Here is a 14,867-nt window from a genome sequence, read left to right on the forward strand (position 1 = left end):
GTCTCAGCTGGCAAACAACTATTGCGTCAGCTACAAGATGTGAGAGAGTAGTCCGTGAGAAAGGGACCACTGTGATGATGGTCTTAGACTCGGCCCAGTATACCTGAAGGAGCGTCTCCACCCCCATCGTTCTGCCCGGATGCTGAGGTCCAGCGCTGAGGGCCTTCTGGCAGTTCCCTCATTGCGAGAAGCAAAGCTACAGGGAACCAGGCAGAGGGCCTTCTCGGCAGTGGCGCCCGCCCTGTGGAACGCCCTCCCATCAGATGTCAAAACGATAAACAACTACCTGACATTCAGAAGACATCTTAAGGCAGCCCTGTTCAGGGAAGTTTTTAATGTATGATATTTTAGTGTTTTTTGGTTTCTATGGAAGCCGCCCAGAGTGGCTAGGGACACCCAGCCAGATGGGTGGGGTACAAATAATAAATTATTATTATTATTACAGAAATACCAGAGCCATGAATTTCACTACGTGACCTTGGGCCAGTCATTCTCTCCCTCAGTTTAATCCGCCTCACTGAGTTGTTGTGAGGATACTGGGGGGAGAGAAGAGAAGAGACCACGCACGTTGCCCTGAGTTCCTTTGAGGAAGCGTGGGATAAAAGAAGAAAAAGGAAATGAAAATCCCTACTAGCTGCCCTGCAGCTTGGCCGTTCGGCAGCAACGATGTGTCCAGATCAAGCCACAAAGAGACACCTCCTGCTCTCTAAGTGCTTGGTTCAGGCAAGATTGTTCACAGGACCACTTGCAAGCATAAAAACCTAACCCATGGGAGTGATGGCACAAACAGAATTCCCCACCTCTGTTCCGGTGGTGCGCACATCTCTGCATAATATTTTATCTTTGGTTCAGTTCCACTTGTCCGAAGGGTGGCGACACAGCCATTCTGAAAGGTGAAGGTGATCATCTGACTGTTTTTACTCACAGGCAGTACCTGCAGCGACAACAACAAGAGCAGCAGAATATCAGGAGAAAAATCATTGTGGAATTGATGTAGGGGTTCCTGCAGCCTCTCCCCACCCACTAATTAAATACCAAGTGCTCCCAGTTAAGTGTTTTGTGGACAAGTTTCAACCCAAAGACTAAAAACACTGCATTATGATGGTGATAGTCATAGTATCTGTAGACCTGAATTTACTCTCTAAAGCACTGATGGCATGGTACAAATAAATCTGGCACATGTTCGTTGCTGTTCTGAGATTTTAAGTTACAGAATTGTGCAAATGAACCCATCAATGAACTAATTAGACCTCGTTCAAAGTATATATAACAGCATTCATCAACTACTGTTTATTTATAGAGAGGTTCCTTTGATTCTTAAGTTAGGAATGGTAAATTCCTCAGCCAGTTCTGGCAGGAGGAAAAAATTATTTGAACACTGCAAGAAGAGTCCTCTTAAAGGATTTTGAATCCAGTTAGCCTGTTTTACATTTACATTTGCAACCTTGTGCCCTCCAGATGCTTCAAAGTGCATCGGCTATTGGCTGAGGCTCATGGAAGTTGTAGCTGAAATCATCTAGGGGGCACCAGGTTGGGGAAGGCTGTTCTGTATATAGGCTAACAATTTCATATTCTGCTCTGAGAATTTGGTGTCAGGTATCTTTGAATAACTGGGACGTGGGTGGCGCTGTGGGTAAAAGCCTCAGCGCCTAGGGCTTGCCGATCGAAAGGTCGGCGGTTCGAATCCCCGCGGCGGGGTGCGCTCCCGTTGCTCGGTCCCAGCGCCTGCCAACCTAGCAGTTCGAAAGCACCCCCGGGTGCAAGTAGATAAATAGGGACCGCTTACTGGCGGGAAGGTAAACGGCGTTCCGTGTGCGGCTCTGGCTCGCCAGATGCAGCTTTGTCACGCTGGGCACGTGACCCAGAAGTGTCTCCGGACAGCGCTGGCCCCCGGCCTCTTAAGTGAGATGGGCACACAACCCCAGAGTCTGTCAAGACTGGCCCGTACGGGCAGAGGTACCTTTACCTTTACCTTCATCTTTGAACCAGACTCAGTCCTGACCGGAGTTTACTTTTCGTTGAGGGAACATGGGATGTGGATGTAATTTTAACACGCAGGCTTGCGATCGAAGCACACAAAACTCTGCACTGTGCTCAACTACAACTCAACACATAAGGCAGCTGAAGTTTATGTGAACCATCATAAGTATCTGCATGTCAATATGATCTTTTATGGGTTTCCTCCTTTAAGGTGGCAACCCACCTGCTGAGAGGTGGTCAGCCTGACAGGACCTAGGCCAGTGTGTCCCCAACTTGGGTCTCCAACTGTTTTTGGACTACAATTCCCATCATCCCTTAACACTGGTCTTGCTAGCTAGGGATGATGGGAGTCGTAGTCCATAAAGAGCTGCAGCCCCAAGGTTAGGAAACACTGGCCTAGACTGAAATGACGTACTCGCCTCTCCTTCTCAACATCCAAGCCTACAATCTACCGTAATTACCGATTTCCTCCAAGCAACACCTCTGTTACTTGAAAACTCTGCAAAGGGTTGCAAGCAAAAGGGTTCAGATTAAAGCTATTATGAGAATGATCTGCAACAGCTTCCTAACAAGAGTCGCACAACTCACCGACTTCTTATTTGGCTGGCTGCTGTCATACCCAGTGGTCACATCCCGGATGTCCAATATACTGAAAGTGCCACAAACTGCTGGGTAAGAATTAGGCGATGTAAAGTTTCGGAGTCTTTCAAATATCCTTTTGATAGTAGGAGGATCATAACACAGGAAATACGAGGTTTTTGAAATGTGGTAGCCATACCTACACAAAAACAATATATAGTCAGCCACGGTAATCTAGATCTCTAAATTCAGTCACTGGAAAAGAAAGGAAAGCTAAGCACAAACCAGAGTCCTTCATATCACTAAACGTATCTATGATGTCTCTACAAATGGTGGCACAGAAAAGGGATAAAGTTAGGCCCTGCCAGAAGTTCTTTTTCGAATGCTACCCCTTCAGCCACTTCCAACATTTCTGAGTTATCTCACAGGCAAAAACACAGGAAAGACAATTCCTACTCTTTTCCATTCAGATTTATTTACTGAAAGCATTTTAACGTCACCCTTTGGCCAAAAAGGCTCCCAGAAAGGCTTACAAAAATCAGTACCAGAAGACACTCCCTACCTCACACTTATAATCTAAAAAGGCACAACACACAAGGAAACAACGTGGGGGAGGAGAAAAGCAAGATCAAGCTTTAAGTTACAGATCTAGTAATGACTAAACTTATTTTTCACCAGCTGGAATTGATGCAACCAGCTCCATGAGTAATTTCCGTGATGGAAAGTTGCTTTAACTGTCTTCGGCATTGTGATTTAATGTTGTAACCTGCCCGGGACTTCAGGCGAAGGGCGGGTAATAAATCAGAATAGCGATGATGACGCACAGAACTTACATTTTATATATTTCTGTTAGTTGGGATGCCAGCATTTGGCTCTTGGTATCTAGATAAGCAGCCATTTCTGCGATCACCACAGCTGCGCTGACGCCATCTTTGTCCAGCACGGAAGTGCCACACATGAAGCCTGGAAAACAAAAATTTGCAAAACAGCATTTTGTTTCATTTTATCCACATGTCGCCTTAAATCCACCATCTTAACATTTCTGTACAACAGAACCAAACACAAAGAGTAGATTCCTAGAAATTTCCTTATCCAGCTCATCCGAGCATCTAATACGCAGAAATCTCAGCTCACGTTGGTAGGCCTGGGGGTTCAAGTTTGTCGTTACAGAATAGGTCCCTTTTTACATCAAAGTGGAGGCAAAGCGGTAAGTGATCATTCACCCTGCATTCAAGGGATCTATTCAGAAGGTTATATGATGCTAGAACCAAACACAAAGAGTTTGAGAGTTAGACCATGCAGTGGAGTGATGGGAAACAACAGCCTGAAGGGAGAGGCCAGATTCTAGGACTGGGCTCTGGTTCTGGCCCCTACTTCTGCCTGGCATAGCACCCAACACTTGCTGTGCTTACCAATGGACTCTTCAAAGGCAAAAAGGACTTCTTTGCCGCTGTCCAGGAGGTTTTTAACTCTGCTGCCAATCGATTTGAAGCCAGGGAGTGTATCCTGAAAGACAGGAAGGTGCCTTCACTTAATACAGATCGTTCTCATGGAACATGCCAACTGCACGCAAATTCACCAAGCTGCTCATTCTAGGAGGCCTTCTGAGAGCAACTTTCTTTTAAGTATGCAGCCCTGAGTGGGCTTAGAATTGCAGCTGGGTCACCCAAGATTGGGAAAAGGTGACTCAGAAGAGAGTCCTAAGCATGGCTCCTAAGGGAGCATTCCTGATCTCCCTAGCCAACCAAGTGTACTGCCTCTGCTCTCTAAATGGGCAAAAAAGAGTTCCTTCTTATATGCCAGCACATTGTAGAATGGTACCCAAATTAAAAACAGTCCTCTGGCCCAAGATCAGCGGTCCTGGAAGACGTGACTCAAGTTTCCTTTTCTCAAAAGTCTACCATAACTAAACAATTTCTTTTGACCATTAGAATAATAGTCTGCCCTGTTTAAACTGCACACAAGGACAGTGCTGCAAATCAGAAACTGAAGGCTTGAAAGGCCTAACAAACAAAACAGATTTTCTCAGAAAGACGCCACAACAGCTGTGCTCCAGAAGGGGCACTAGAGGGCAGTATGAGTTGCAATAATGAAAAGGAGTCAGTGCTCTCTCTACAGCTTTAATCATCTCAGCCCTTGCAATCTAGTCACATTGCACTCTATAAATTCATTATATATCACATTGAAGCTGACCAGAGCTAGGTAAATTGCCTGCAAGAAGCAAGAGACAGATCCTGCCCGAACCCAAATTTGTACATTTGCACACCATCTGGATCAACTTGATACTCCCCCCACAAAAATTTTATTCAGAGTAAACCCATTGAAATAAATGGGTCTAACTTAAGTCTTCTACATTAATTTCAATGGGTCCCCTCTGAGTATAACTTATTACATGTCAAAGGCATAAGTGGGGGGGGGGGTGCTCACTGCTTCATTCCTTCTAACATCTTGCGTGTCCTTTTAAAAGACCTCTGAATTCCACCCCAAACGCTCAAAAGTTTCCCCTTCTGCCTGGAGCTCCTTCCCAGAGCAGCTTCAGTTCTCTCCTTCAGCTCATAATGAATGTAGTAATATTCCATACCCCACCATGGTCAGATGCACCCTGTACAGTAGTATCTCGGGTTACAAACACTTCGGGTTGCAAACTTTGCTCCAGGATGAGAACGGAAATCGTGCACTGGCGGCGCGGCGGCAGCGGGAGGCCCCATTAGCGAAAGCGCACCTCAGGTTAAGAACGGTTTCGGATTAAGAACGGACCTCTGGAACGAATTAAGTTCATAACCCGAGGTACTACTGCTCAAAGACGGCTGGGATTTACTCAGCCAAACCACAACCCTAAACGCCATTCAGCTCTTACTTCAAAGTGAAATCCTTCTTTTTGTGCAATGGCCTTCAGGATCTTAGAGGAGACCGTGGTGGCCAGCATGTAAACATTCTTGACGTCGGCATCTTTGGAACAATTCTCCTTCCAACAAGTAAACATCCACCACCCAAACAACGCTGCCAGCTCATTGCCAGTGAAGACCTTCCAGCGGCCACTGCAGGAGGAGGCGGAGGAGGAGGAGGAGGAGAGGACCAGAGGTCAAAAGGAATACGCACGAGAATCCAAAACACAGAGGAACGCAACCACAAACACAACGGTTGCTTTAAAAGTTTCTTCTGTGCAGAAGAGGAGACTTGTCCACCAGCAGGGCTTCTTAAATGGCACCCCATCGTTTTCAGAACGGTCCAGGAAGCAGAGTTTCCCAGGTGACTGAAGCTCCTCCCCTGCACTCATTTCACTGTGGCTGGCTTGTGGACTCATTCATTTGAAAGGCACTCAAGGGACTTTCAGGTTGAGGCTTAATTTTTCAAACAATTCAGACTTTGCCAGCAGGTGATTTTTTTAAAAAAAGTTTTTGGATTTTTCACAGGATGGGTAAATTGAGATTTATTTTTAATTGAATTTATATACCACCCTATACCCGCAGGTCTCGGGACAGTTCACAGAATAAAATCAAAATACAAAACCACAAAATATATAATCAAAACATGATCATGATATAATCATAATATATAATCAAAATAAAAACAACCCAATAGGTGGATATGGGAATATGGGTAGGAATCCTGATGGTGACAACAATGTGCGGATGCTGCAAAAAACCTGCAGGTATGTGAATCACCCATCCCTCAACACAGACTTGTTTGGAAGTGGCCTGAGAACTAGCGGCGGAAGGAGAGGCAGGGAGAGTACTAGGAGAACTCAGAAGAATAAGTTGTGGCAGAAAAGTCTTCCAGTTGGAAGGTTTATGGAGAAGGAAACAAGAGGAGTAAAGGAAGGAAGAGAGGGCGATATCGGGGAGAACAAGCTGGTAGCAAAGGGGAAATGAGATGGGCCAGGACAGAGAGAACAAGAACAGCTCTACATTTTTATGCAATTTTTGCTACTTATAGGCACACTGGAACCTTTGGGCATTTCCCTAAGCACTCCCTGCTCCCAAACTGGGAGCATCCTTGCCAGTGCTTTTTTTCTAGAAAAATAGGTGCCTGTACTCACCATAAAGTTGTTGAAGTGCCACACTTTTTAACAACTACAAAAAAGAAGTGCTGGCACCAAGTACCCCTGAGTACCCCCTGAAAGGAAAAAGCCCTGATCCTTGCTGTGTACAGTATAGAAACAATCTAAGAGCTTGCTAACTGGAATGGAGCCATGGGATAATGGTGTGGTAGGGAGGGGATGGAGATGGTGGCAGAAGGGAAAACAGAAACCAGGCTGTTTTTATGCGTTGGTGCTGTGTATCTGTTTGTTTCTCTTCTGATGTGGCCTGAGAGAGGCAGGTGCAGATATATTCCTGGACTATAGAGGGATCTGAGGATTTTCATGTCCCTTCCAACCCTTTAATTCAATTTCTTGGAATATCTGAAGCACAGGGAACTTCAGCTATATGTGCTTTTAGTGGCACTGTGGGTTAAACCACAAAGCCTATCAGAAGGTCAGCGGTTCGAATCCTTGCAACAGGATGAGCTCCTGCCCACCTAGCAGTTTGAAAGCACGTCCAAGTGCAAGTAGATAAATAGGTACCACTCTGGTGGGAAGGTAAACGGCGTTTCCGTGCGCTGCTCTGGTTCGCCAGAAGCGGCTTAGTCATGCTGACCACATGACCCGGAAGCTGTATGCCGGCTCCCTTGGCCAGTAAAGCAAGATGAGCGCCGCAACCCCAGAGTCGGTCACGACTGGACCTAATGGTCAGAGGTCCCTTTACCTTTACCTTACCACCACCCCACTTACAATTACTGGTTCATTTTTAAAACAAAAGTTTAGATATTCAAACATTAGTCAGTATGGGCCTGCATCTCAAGGAACACCCACAAGACTTGCCCGTCTTTTCCCCTTCACAGGGTAAACTCTCTCTCACATACAAACACACACTTACTTCTTCTGCAGTTCTGCCACAGCTAATCTGTCTGCATCAGGGTCAGTTGCCACCACCACCCTGGCACCTTCCTTCTCCGCAAGCCTCAAAGACAATTCCTGGAAGAGGAAAGTTATTATTTTTACTCAACACAAAACAGCCAGTCGGTTTCGCCCGCCCTTATTTACATACAGAACCGTTGACACAATCGCCTGCCAAACTTACTAGCACAGATTCTCCTTCTTCAGGATTTGGACATTTTACAGTGGAGAAATCTGGATCTGGGTCTTTTTGTTCAGGAACTGGAATGGGAGGCTGAAAGCCAAATGCCTGAAAAGCCAACTGCACATAGTCGTGCCCAACCCCATGAAAGGACGTGTGAACAAATTTCAAGCTGCTCTTTGTGTTCAGCTCCCTATAAAGAAAACAACAGAATGGATTAATAGGAGACCTATTGTTCCCAAAAGGTGGTGTGGCATCACATGAGATGGTGACTTGCCCAGATGCCAAAGCAGACTTCATATAAAAACAGCTCACAGCACCTGTCCAGCATTTGCAGAATGAGCCAGGCTTTCATGGGACACTGCAACTAAAAATGATAGACATGGATAACCAGCAAATCTTATGTGGGCTCAGCCATTACCTTTGCCCTTCTCCTAGACTTCAAGTGCGCTGTCTGGTAAAGTTCTCTGGGTGGCTTACAGCAAATAAGGGGGGGAAGCCAAAGTAAATACAAAACTAACCATAAAATCTGAGGGAGGTGCAGAAGGTGGCCGTATGAGAATGAGCCTTTTCAGTGGAATGTTCTCCCCAGGGAAATGTGGCCTGGTTCCATTGTTCTCAATTTTCAGGCACCAGGCTACGTCAGTTTTATTCAGTTAACCTTTGGTAACTAAGTTTTCCTCTACAGTGGTAGCCATCTTTCAGTAGTCTTTGTCCAGAAAGGTGGTCTTATAAACAAAAATTTAAAAATACACACTCTTCTTCTGCTCTTGTTCAAATATCTACGCCCAAGACAAACAATTTGCATCTTACCTGCTTCCAGTTCTGAACCTCCACCTTTGAGGGCTTCTAACATATGGAATTGATGCTTACAGGAGTTGTGCTTTGATTTTCTTACCTATGGTAACAGATCTTTTTCAGGTCCTCCATGTAGCTTGCACAGATTTCCTTCAAGGGATCTCGCATAAGAGGGCTGCTTTCTACCAGATTCTCATTCCAGGAGTCGTTCCACGGCTCAACACATTCTTCTATACACTTCAGGATTTCTTTGTCATGAGGAGATGTGATCTGAGCGCCATTTTCCCAGTATACCTAACGTGAGAGTTGGGAAAGGGTAAGAGCTCAATCACTGCAAGACCTCTGGGCAGGGTCTGAGCACTCCTAAATTTAAATGCCAAACGTTCAGCAACTACAGCACGAGAATGCATGTGGTGATGTTTAAAGAAACATTCACATCTTTATTGATAAAGAACAATTAACGTGATGAAGGAATGATATAGTGGATTGTATAAAACAGCGGTATAATAAGGAGGCAATAAATCAGAAATGGAAGCTGAGGGAAGTCCGGGAGGGAGGGGGTGATGATGTGTAATATGTATGTCATTGATATGAGATGTTTTTAAATAATAGAAAAGAAAATTAATTTAAAAATTCTTTAAAAAAGAAGAAAAAGAATGCATGTAGTGATGCAAGCTCTACGAGAAAAGTGAGGAACCTGAGGCCTAGGGGCCAATGTGGCCCCTCAGCCATTTATACTTGGCTCTCAGAAGTCTCACCAGACCACGGCTCCTTAGAAGCCCTCCTCAAGTGCTTCTGTCCAGCTAATACCTCCTGCTTGCCTGGAGAGAAATGTGGGTGGGCGGGCTTGCAGGGCTAGACTGTAGCCTGCTGTAAGAAGCTAAGCGTCATATCTGCTGTTCTGCCTGCTTTGACTTCATGTGGGCTGAAAAAGCCTCGATCTATAAAATGCAACAGCAGCACACTTTTTCAAAAGCGGTGCTGGTATATCACTTTTCTATGTAAGTATTCTCCACTTGGTTTGTATTTTTGAAAACAAAATTGAAATGATCAATAAACATACATGCTCATTTAGCAATACAGAACTAAGTTCCAGTTTAGAAAGAACTCTGAAGGGCAAATAAGTCAATATTTGATAGTCTGATGTATCAGAATAATAAAAAGCTGTGGTTGGTGTTTTATTATCTACTTTTAGAAATTCATAGTAAAGACAGTAATTCATTATATCCCAAACTGGGAGGATACAACAATCCATGGATTGTATTCAACCAACTTTTACTCTGCATAGATCCACTGAAATCAACAAGCCTAAGTTATTTATAGCCATTAAGTTCAATGAGTCTGCTCCAAGTAAAAGTTAGTTGAATACAACCCTAGTATTTGTAAAGGCCAGGGGCTATTTGGAAAGAGGGGGTTTCTTGTTGCTCTGTGCTGATCATTCAGACAGGTTCCCTTTAAAGTTGTGTTAAAATGATACCTGATGACATGGAAATGCACCTACAATGCCAGCTTTCAATACTTCTGGGGGTGTCAAAATAAAAAGTCTTTTCACCAAAGTGTGAAAAACTCCATTCACTCTCCCTTGGAGCAGAGCTCGGCAGATGGACCAGGCCAAAGGTCCATTTAGCCCAGCATCCTTGTTCTTACAGTGGACAGGGAAGTTTTTAATGTGTGACATTTTAATGTATTTTTAATCTTTGTTGGAAGCCGCCCACAGTGGCTGGGGAAACCCAGCCAGATGGGCGGGGTACAAATAATAAATTACTATCACATCTGTTTGTCTATGGGAAGCCTGCAAGTAGCACTGAGCTCTCCCCACCTGCAAGTCTCAGCAACCAAGTTTTAGCAGATGTTTTACGTATAAACACAGAAATAAGAACAATTTATTGCAGGGGTTGGCAAGGTTTACCTCGCCTGGGTTGGTTCACTCCAGTGGAGATCCCTCTGTGGGCCGGACTGTGCGCGCCAGCGACTTCCGGCGTCTGCGCAGACATGATTTCCGCTGTCTGTGCATGCACAGGCACGATTTCCGGCGCCACGGAAAAGAGTCCCTGCACCGCGCTGCACCAGTTTAACGCAGCGTGCGGGGACTCACCGAGCAGTCTGTTCGGTTCAGGGGCGGCTAGTGGGCCAGTTAAATGACCCCTGTGGGCCGCTTGTGGCCCATGGGCCTTAGGTTGCCTACCCCTGATTTACGGTCTGCGCAAACCAGTAGGGGCCAAAGAACCAAAGCAGAAAGCATGCGTTTATTTTCATTAAAAGGCAATTATTCCACTAACAGAACATACAGTATGTGGTGTTCCATTCTTGAGCATTTTCCAGAATATTACAGTCTGGAAACTTCCTGACATCAGGTCAGACCATTGGATCCATCCACAAGGATGGAAGAATGAGGAAACCCCAACTAAAGAACTATGGCAAGAGAAACTGATGGACTATGCAGAACTGGCAAAACTGACACATAAACTACGAGACTAAGGATAAACTAAGGATAACTGTGACTTTAAAAATGAATGGGAACCTTTTACAAAGTATTTAAAGAAGCAACAAAGTGAACTGGACTCCTTGGCAGGCTTTGAATAAACACTCACAAACTTTTTATTGATAATAATCAGTCAGCTAAATTAAGGATTTATACAATTTTGTAACAGGCAGAGAATAGCATCTATAGAGAAACCAGAGTGGAACTGAGGGAAGTCGGGGGGGGGAGGGGGTTGTTTTATTGGGGGGAGGGGGGAAATGGGGATGATATGTTTTAAAATACCGTATTTTTCGCTCTATAACACGCACCAGACCATAACACACATGTAGTTTTTAGAGGAGGAAAACAAGAAAAAAATATTCTAAACGAAACAGTGGATGTATGATTTTTGTGGTTCATGCTGTGGCCACAGACATGTGATTTGACAGTGAGTTTGGAGTAGTTCAATGCAAAAATCCTGAGGATCCATGTGGATCCATGCTTTGTAACCACGTTTTTGCACTACTGCAGCCCCAGGCAACAGTGGGTGCGTGATTTTTTTTGGTGCAAGATGTAGCCATGGACATGCTATGCGATCTGATGGTGAATTTGGGGTGACCCAGTGCAAAAATCCTGAGGATCCATGTGAATCCATGCTTTGTAACCACGTTTTAAGTGGGGAGGGAATGAAAAGCACTCAAGGGACAAGGAACACGTGTGGGGTGGGTGGAGAAGGATGCTGCTTATAATGAAGAAGAGGGGTATAAGGGGAGAAGGCTCCTCTCCTCTCCCACTTTGCTCCTTTAAAGCAAGCAGGCTCTGCTTTTCTCTCTCCTCCCCGCTCCTCCCCGGCTTATCGAGCTGAAAAACTTTGCTGCTATTTAGCGAGCTGAGTGGGGAGGAGAGAGGGACACAGAGCCTGCTTGCTTTAAAGGAGCCAACCGGACAGGAGCCGCTTACACTCGTGTAAGCGGCCCCTCTCCTCTCCCGCTTTGCTCCTTTAAAGCAAGCAGGCTCTCTGTCCCTCTCTCCTCCCCACTCAGCGGCTCTTCTCCCGCTTTGCTGTTTCAAAGTGAGCCACGGAGGAGGGAAGGAAGGGGAACCATGGATCCTCTGCTCACGACTGCAGCAGATCCCCCCCGCCACCCATAGGCATTCGCTCCATAACACGCACAGACATTTCCCCTTACTTTCTAGAAGGAAAAAAGTGAGTGTTATGGTGCAAAAAATACGGTAATATGTTTTGTTTAAATTCATTCACACACACACACACACACACACACACACACGCACACACACACACACATATACACCATTGAATCCATTTAGCTCAGTACTGTCTACACTGATTGGCAGTGACTCTTGAGGGTTTCATACAGGAGTTTTTTCCAGCCCTATCTAAATATGCCACTGGGGATTGAACCTAGGACCATCTGCTCTACCGCTGATTTATGACCTTTCCCCAAACAATTCCAGTATCTAACACAGATCTTTTCTTAGACTCTTGATTTAAAGGATTGTTAAAAGCTAGCAGGCATCTAGAGAGTTCTCCGACGTACCTTGTAGCCATTGTCTTCCTTACGGTTATGGGAAGCAGTAATCATCACCCCAGCTACAGCTCTGAGCTGCTGAACTGCGTAGGGCTGCAAGACAAAAATCACATTCACTCTCCAGCATGCCAGAATTTCCGAAACAGCCCAGACAGGAACTCAGGATATTCCAAGCGCCTGGACAACTGATGCAAGAAGAATATGTGGACCCTTGAATGACAACTGCCAGTAGGACCTTTGAGTTAAGCAGCGTTTTTGGCTTAACAATGCTATTAAACAAAAGAAGAATCCCTAGATATTTCCCAAGTCACATCCTCTAAACAAGCAAGTTATTGTAAGTGCTCAGAGCTGTTCATAAGCTTAGTGCCAAAGATACAGGAAAATCAATATGCCTAACTGAGCCCAAGATGGTGTTGTGTCCTGGAAGACATGCACATTCCAATGATATCAAAAGGCCTGAAAACATGTTCAGCTCTCTCTGTATTGCACCCAAGGCTGCAGTCCAGAAAGCCCCAGGCACATGAAAGCAAAGGCTTCGGGTCTTGCTTCTAAGCGCAAGCCACGCCATACCCAAGGGAAGAGTTCAAACGTCTACTGCGCATGCTGAGATGGGTTGGGGCCCAGGATTTTGACCTTTCACGACTCTGGAAAGCAAGTGCTACAAATGGTAATAATGGTAATCCATACATTTGAGGAGCACACCTGCCATAAGTCGAGATATGTTCAGTGGGCAGACCTTCCGCAATGTTATTTGTGCAATTTCTGGTCTGAGAAAGAATTGCAGCTCCAAGAGACTTCAAGTAACACATATTCACCCCCCTCATTTAATTATTTGATTGATCAAATTTATATACCACCCTTCACCCAAAGATCTCAGGGTGGTTGGCAAGATAAAAATACAGGGTAAAAGCACAAAATAAATAGTGAAAACAAAAAGAAAACAAAAAATAACCCCCCCAAGCATCTGACATATAGATGTCGATGTTGCAACAGATTTCAAATGGTTTTGAAACAGGGGTTCAAGCCACCTATTCCGACTCTAGCAAAGGATCACCAGAGGATATGTACCGGTAATTTCATCAAGCCAAGGCCTGACATTATTCAGAATTCTATTTTCTACTTTAAGTATCAAGCACACCACTGCTCCATTACCGTATGTAAATGCTAGCCCTTACAGCAAGCAAACTAACTGTGATCAATCCAATCATTCATTTCTTACCCCAGGGACTGCTGTGCCACAACATTCAATAAGGTTTCGCACTAGAGATGTGGATCCAGTTTAGGACCTGATGGCCATGTTCCCAATAATAGTATAAGGATGGACTTACCACAAAAGGAGTGGGAACATATCTTGAGAACAGGTAGACAGGTACACCCTTAGCAAGCAGGACTGCTGCTGTGAGCTTTGCAAGTCTGTGGAAGACAAAGAATGATAATGCTCCTGTCCATTGCACTCTCCCCAAAATCCTAAGACAAGACAAATTCCCATTTCCTTTTTAAAAAGAAGAAGAAGAAAGTGGCAAATGGAGAAATAAATGGGTAATGTCACCTGACCCAATGTAGGGCAGCTGTGCAAAGGGTAGCTTCCCTGTTAAGAATCATTACGAAAGGGATCAACAATAAACTGCAAATATCACTATGCTTTTATAGGCATCTATAGTATTGATCTATAGTATCTAAGTATCTACAGTATCTAAGGGACACAGGTGGCGCTGTGGGTTAAACCACAGAGCCTAGGTCTTGCCGATCAGAAGGTTGGCGGTTCGAATCCCCGCGATGGGGTGTGCTCCCGTTGCTCGGTCCCTGCTCCTGCCAACCTAGCAGTTCGAAAGCATGTCAAAGTGCAAGTAGATAAATAGGTACCGCTCCGGCGGGAAGGTAAACTGTGTTTCCGTGCGCTGCTCTGGTTCGCCAGAAGTGGCTTAGTCATGCTGGGCACATGACCCGGAAGCTGTACGCCGGCTCCCTCGGCCAATATAGCGACGCCAGAGTCGGCCACGACTGGACCTAATGGTCAGGGGTCCTTTATAGTATTGCCATACCTGGAATACTATGCACGGTTCTAGTTGCCACATCTCAAAAAAAGGATATTGTAGAGCTGGAAAACATGCAGAGACAGGCAATCAAAATAATCTGGAGTCTAGATCTACTCTCACACAAGGAAAGAGCGCACTGTTGGGGGCTTCTTAAGGTGCGTAAGGGGAAATATGACAGAGAAATATAAAATTGTGCCTGGTGCAGAGAAAGTGGATAGGGAGGATTTTCTCCCCCTCATCTAATAAGACTATAATTTGGGATCATCTAATGTAGATAAATAGTGGGGGTCAGTTCAGGACAGAATGCAGGGAAGTCCCACTTGATGACAATCAACTTGGACAGCTT

General features: G+C 45.1%; 1 protein-coding gene across 1 annotated transcript in view; it reads right to left on the reverse strand.

The window, feature by feature from the left end:
• Positions 1-14,867, reverse strand: part of PGM2L1 (phosphoglucomutase 2 like 1) — a 45,065-nt gene that overhangs the window by 5,859 nt on the left and 24,339 nt on the right. The window contains exons 4-13 of the mRNA XM_028725816.2: positions 13,814-13,898; positions 12,495-12,578; positions 8,575-8,768; positions 7,680-7,869; positions 7,476-7,573; positions 5,417-5,597; positions 3,972-4,065; positions 3,393-3,522; positions 2,569-2,758; positions 801-934 (exon numbers count right to left, since the gene is read on the reverse strand). Of these exons, the coding sequence (XP_028581649.2) occupies positions 801-934; positions 2,569-2,758; positions 3,393-3,522; positions 3,972-4,065; positions 5,417-5,597; positions 7,476-7,573; positions 7,680-7,869; positions 8,575-8,768; positions 12,495-12,578; positions 13,814-13,898 (1,380 nt within the window). The remainder of the gene's footprint in view (positions 1-800; positions 935-2,568; positions 2,759-3,392; positions 3,523-3,971; positions 4,066-5,416; positions 5,598-7,475; positions 7,574-7,679; positions 7,870-8,574; positions 8,769-12,494; positions 12,579-13,813; positions 13,899-14,867) is intronic.

Source organism: Podarcis muralis, chromosome 4 (genome assembly GCF_964188315.1).
Source record: "Podarcis muralis chromosome 4, rPodMur119.hap1.1, whole genome shotgun sequence".
In the NCBI taxonomy this organism is placed as follows: Eukaryota; Metazoa; Chordata; class Lepidosauria; order Squamata; family Lacertidae; genus Podarcis; species Podarcis muralis.